Genomic DNA, 5,404 nt, shown 5'->3' with positions numbered 1-5,404 from the left:
TTTTCGGCTTCTTTTCGTATGACGTTCCTCTTCTTGAGCCTTTTTCTCAGCTTCTCTCTTCTTTCTTTGTTCCTCTTTCTTTCGTCGTTGTTCTTCCTGTTTTTTCTCCTCGATGGCTTTCGCAGCAGCAGCTTCAGCAGCCTTTTCTGCCTCTTTCCTCGCCTTCTCCTCCTCTTTGGCTTGTTTCTGCTGTTTCTTCTTATCCTTTCTCTTCTGAGCCTCTCTTGCCTTCTTTGCCTCGCGTTGGACGTCTAACCTATTTTCCTCTTCTAGCTCCTCAATAAGTTTTAGTTGGCGTTCGCGGGCAACCTTCTCTCGGTATGCAGTTAGGACACGCTGTTCAAACATTCGAGCAGCAAAAATTTGAAACATCCGCCTTCCTTCCTCCATACGCTGTTCTTCTGTCATTGCATCCTATGAAGTAAGGGACAATTAGCTTGAATACCTAAAACCAAACGACGTGTGTTCACACAAACCATCTCATCTTCCTCGTAGTCCTCATCATCTTGGCTGTCGTAATCGTCGTCTTCTTCATCTTCATAATCTTCCTCGTCGAGGGGAGGTCCGTGGTTATGACCAGCATGTAGAGATTGATGTGCGGCAGAAGCAGTAGCATACTGCGTGTCTTCCTCCCGCTGCATTCGCCGTTCAGCTAGTTGTTCCATCATATCAATGAAATGCTTGCCGTCGTTTTTAAGTAAGTCATCTGCCACTGTGAGAATACCGTCTGTGAAGGGTTAGCCGTAATCGATCGAGGATATTCATATGATAAGTAAACTCACCTTTAACCGTCAAACTGTTACCAAACGCGAAAAAGTCAGCCCCACTGCTACGAGCAGCCTCTTCAAGTTCATCGTCACTGTACGGCTCGTCTTCCTCGTCATCTTCGTCGTAGTCCTCCTCTAGGTCGTCATCATCAGGCAGTTCTTGAACTCTGCCCCTCGGCGGAAGTTGGCTATTCGCAAGGTGGGGATGCCTATCTAGCGGGCGAAGTGGTGGTTGATATAATCGGGGAGGGACAATTGGGCCGCCATTTTCGAAGGAGGATTGGCTGTGATTCGCGTACTGCTCAAGTTCTTCGTAGTATGCATCGTACAGAACCTCCAACTCTTCTTCGATGGCCGTCCGTTTCCTCCCGCATACAGTGCAACTACATGAATGCTTCTGCTGCTCCTTCATCTTTCTCAAAACAGCCTCCTTTTCGACTTTTACAAGTGATCTCCGTTCCTCCTCACCCAGCTGCAGCCAAAATTCTTTGATATTTTCCCGTTCCTCCTGGGTCGATGTGTTCCATATCCTGTCCTTCGATATTTTATGGGCGGATCGAAGTGCGGCGTTAGATAGCGGAGGTGGAGGTGGCGCAGCGGGTCGTGTGGTAGACGTCCGTTGGGTCGACACGGATGTTGAGCTTCCGGTAGAACGGTGTTTTTTACTCTTCTTTTTCTTGGATTTGCTCCCACTAGCTTCGGAATGCTGATCCATGCTACGCCTATCCGGATGGGTTTGAGAATGCCGCTGCGCGTAAAGATGGCCGTCATCGTCGGTAGAATAGAGATCGTCGTTTTGGGCAGGGTCGTAGTGGTTTGGATCGCCGACGTGAGAGCCGAAATAATTTTGGTTGAGAGGAGAAGAGGAGTATTGGTTCGAATGGAGTGGGACATCGGGATCGCCCCATTGTGTGTTACGGGTGTAACCATTCTGGCTATTAGTACCTGCTGGGGGATGTTCATCTTTAAGCTGCTGTTCTGCAGCTAGACGTGCCGCTTGTTTCTGTCGTCTCTTCTGCTTTTTCCGATTCACTCCAGGTGTGGATGTTGGAGTAACGTGGTTTGCAACTGCGTGATTTGCAGTTGTATCTGAGTTCGAATTCGCAAGCGAAGCCGAGTTGGAGCCGTTATTTTGCTTTGCAGCGCCTGCAGTGTCATTGCTATTAGCCACTGGAGGTGACAATCTCGGCGACATAGATTTAGATGTATTTGTAGTGGTTGGAGGCTTGGATATCGTTGTTCGCGACTGCGCCGCACGCTTTTGGTTCGATGGCATGATTCTGTCTGATCTAGCAGAGTCGTCAGACCAAAGTTAAAAGATAGCGTATACGGCGAGAGAGGGGGAGAAAAAGAAGCGCGGACAGGCGGACTCAAATGGTATGTGGCCTGCTCTGGGTGAATGGTGAGTGCAAATAAAGACCCCGGCGGCAGAAGAATGGTGGAGGAGACTGGAGGGGGAAGCCGGACTAAAGTTAAGAGAATTGGGGAAAGGAGGAGGGACAAGAAAAGTTAAAGAATTGGTGTAAGACTACCAGGATTCTGGCTGTTAGATCGGATGCAGATCAGAGCCCGACATCGATCTGCTACTATGCTGGTTGGGATCGGGCAGACTTAAGCGGTTAGAGATCTGGCTCCAGCATCATCATCATCATCATCAAACTGGAATGTGCTGCCCTTGTGAGTGGTTTGAAGCGTCGGTCACGTGACTTCGATTAGACGCCGTAAGCGAAGCTCCTTTGCCCAGATGAAAGAGAAACAGGAGGATGGTACACCATGGGGAATGATAAAATGGATCTTGTTAATTGATATACATCCTGTGTTATTAATTATTTCTTTCTCTCCAAGTCTCTTTTCCATTTCCCCCCTCGATTGCGCTTATCAAGAATCAGAGTCGTTCGATTCGAGATCAGTTCGATGTAAACATTGATCTCAGCCCCCTCGCTCACACACCCTGGCCCAAACCGATTTCCTCCCTGCTTTAAAGCATTCCACATAAATTTCCCGAGACCATCAACGGCAACCCCCTCTATCCCCACGTCCGCATCGTCGTTAGCTTTGGTTGAAGTACTCTTTGACACTGCAACATATACCTTGAACACGTTCTCTTGGCAAACCATTCTCTTTCCACTCCCGTCTCGCGCCATCATCCCATCATCGTGTCGGACCTTAGCCTCCATTCGACACACGGGCAGCTGGTCTGTTCTCGTTGTCAAACACTTCTCCGAACAGAAGCTCGCAGTTTGTGTATTTGCTAGACAACTGGCATTCCTCCATCCTCGTTTGCCCCCCAGCCGAACCTGTTGCACCCATTTGGTCTACTATTCCGCTCAGTCCAGCTACCTCTCGCTTTCTTTAAACAATTTTCACCGCGGCCCACCGACCTGACTTTGTCTTTTGTCGAAACTTCTCAAAAAAGCAATCCTTGAAGGACTATTTAAGGGAGACTCCATCTCAAAGGTTTTGTTTTAGTTGTTTGTTAGTTTTTGGTTCGGCAAATCCAGACTTGTACAAATATGGCACAACAACAGACAGACAATGTTATGAGAAGGTATGTGGATAAGGGATACGTTCAGGTTGGGATCATTTGGATATGGGCCTCCTGGATAGGTGTATCAAGTTTTATCGCATTATATCTGCAATTATTGCTGCATTCTGAGCTGGGCCCAGTGCGAGTTTTGCACGGTTTGTGCCGACATTTTCGTCAAACGAGCTAACAAATAATTATTCAGGAAGCTGGTGATAATAGGTGATGGTGCCTGTGGCAAAACGAGTCTTTTGAGCGTGTTTACCCTTGGCTATTTCCCCACGGTAAGTGTTTTTTGCTACCCTGTCAAATTAAGATAGTGGTCTGGCAGCTTTAACTAATCTACCAAACTCAGCACTACGTGAGTATACGCCACTACGTGTTAAATATACGGGATCTTTTTGGCTATCATGACCTCTAACTTAATGCACAATCGAAAAGGTCCCTACTGTGTTTGAAAATTATGTCACGGATTGTCGCGTTGACGGCCGGTCAGTTCAGCTGGCTCTGTGGGACACTGCGGGACAGGAAGACTACGAACGTTTGCGCCCCCTGGCATATTCAAAGGCTCATGTCCTCCTAATCGCATTCTCTGTAGATACGCCAGATTCTCTCGAGAACGTTCGAAATAAGGTGAGCTCCTCCCTTCCTGCTGAGGGTAGCAAGGTCTTTATCTCAGTGTTTAATTCCTGCTCTTGCTGATAACAAATATAATATAGTGGATTGAAGAAGCAAACGAGCGTTGCCCTGATGTACCAATTATACTTGTGGGCCTGAAGAAAGATCTGCGTGAAGATCCCCATGCAATTGAAGAAATGAGGAAGAAATCCCTGCGTTTCATCTCGCCCAAGGAAGGCCATGATACGGCGACCCAGATCGGAGCAAGAAAATACCTAGAATGTTCATCTCTTACCGGCGAAGGTGTGGATGACGTTTTCGAAGCCGCAACCCGTGCAGCCCTTTTAACCTTTGAAAAGGACAGAAGCTCATGTTGTATAATCTTATGAGTTCATGCCACTCTCCCCAATGGGAACAACCACCCTTTACTGCCCCTTCATTCCCGGTCTGAGCATGAAGCAAACCAATTTGATGGATTTATCATACTTCTACACTGAAGAAACCTCCCAGATTTATCTGTCATCTTGTTTGAAATTCTCTTCCCAATATCATTTGAAAAACTGGGTTATCTCCTTTGCACAAAATAGTGTTTGACAGGAAACAATTGATGGATATTGAGTTACATTCTGTATGTGACCGACTGCTCTCGAATTGATTTATATTATGCATCTGTGGCGTTATTTGGGATTCCATTTTTCATATCTTGGAAGTCTTGTGATTCTTACCACTTTCATGTGAATTTTTCGCATTTTTAATTATTAGTTAAAATTCTTTTTCCACCTGTATGCTGTGTTATGTGATAATGCTGCCTTTCCTAACCTCTTTGCCCTTCACGCAACCCCCTTCCTGTCCTCCTTTTACTTCTCCCCTAAGTCCCTAATTTGCTTTATATGTTTGTCCGCCGAGCTTACATTTAATACCTTTTCGCCTTTGAGTGTAGTTTCTTTGTTCATCTTCATCTCCCTGTTTCATGACTGGACTTGTTTCCCCTCTCTATCTTCCATTTTACCCTACCCATACCCATACCCATCCGACTTAGCTTCGAATACGTCGGATTTTTCTTCCATTTATTACTTTATCTACCATCAAAAATTGACGAACGACGATATTCCGACAGATTCCCATCTACCATGACTTAATAATTTTTTTTCCGTATTCTTATACCTAATAGCCTTCCTCGTTGCGTGCCCCTATCCTGTATTTTCAACCATCCATTTCTAAGGTTGCCCTGCTGTTTCAATGATATCTTTCTTTTTAACTTGCTAGAGCAGAGTGGATTGAGGTGGAATGCTTCGTCAGCGAAATTGTAGGCAAAGCTACACTCCTCACTAGCTATCGGTCACGGTACATATACTTGTTCTGGAGGAAATATTTAATTTGTCTTTGGAAGGGAGATAATGATATATAAATGTATCTGTTTATTGACTTTTGCATCAATGTTTAATATAATGGATAGTACAGAAGTCCTAAAACGGCAAACAAGGAGAGATAAGTT

At 45.7% G+C, this 5,404-nt stretch overlaps 3 protein-coding genes across 3 annotated transcripts in view; 1 reads left to right on the top strand and 2 right to left on the bottom strand.

Annotated features, from left to right (window-relative positions):
* Positions 1 to 199: 199 nt before the first annotated feature.
* Positions 200 to 2,043, bottom strand: HCAG_00108 (predicted protein; the record flags this gene model as incomplete). Its single annotated transcript, XM_001543012.1, has 3 exons — positions 200 to 256; positions 477 to 727; positions 783 to 2,043. The coding sequence occupies 3 exons, from the start codon at positions 2,041 to 2,043 to the stop codon at positions 200 to 202; spliced, it is 1,569 nt and encodes a 522-aa protein (XP_001543062.1).
* Positions 2,044 to 3,280: 1,237 nt separating this feature from the next.
* HCAG_00107 (hypothetical protein) lies at positions 3,281 to 4,298 on the top strand (the record flags this gene model as incomplete). The annotated part of the gene is made up of 4 exons (XM_001543011.1): positions 3,281 to 3,315; positions 3,497 to 3,575; positions 3,733 to 3,924; positions 4,011 to 4,298. The coding sequence occupies 4 exons, from the start codon at positions 3,281 to 3,283 to the stop codon at positions 4,296 to 4,298; spliced, it is 594 nt and encodes a 197-aa protein (XP_001543061.1).
* Positions 4,299 to 5,349: 1,051 nt separating this feature from the next.
* Positions 5,350 to 5,404, bottom strand: part of HCAG_00106 (predicted protein) — a gene marked incomplete at both ends in the record, with an annotated part of 1,177 nt that continues 1,122 nt past the window's right edge. Inside the window, one exon of the mRNA XM_001543010.1 lies at positions 5,350 to 5,375. Within this exon, the coding sequence (XP_001543060.1) occupies positions 5,350 to 5,375 (26 nt within the window). The remainder of the gene's footprint in view (positions 5,376 to 5,404) is intronic.

Source organism: Histoplasma capsulatum, genomic scaffold (genome assembly GCF_000149585.1).
Source record: "Histoplasma capsulatum NAm1 scaffold_1 genomic scaffold, whole genome shotgun sequence".
In the NCBI taxonomy this organism is placed as follows: Eukaryota; Fungi; Ascomycota; class Eurotiomycetes; order Onygenales; family Ajellomycetaceae; genus Histoplasma; species Histoplasma mississippiense.
The sequence above is the reverse complement of the archived record's forward strand: the minus strand, read 5'-3'. Positions and strand labels throughout refer to the sequence as shown.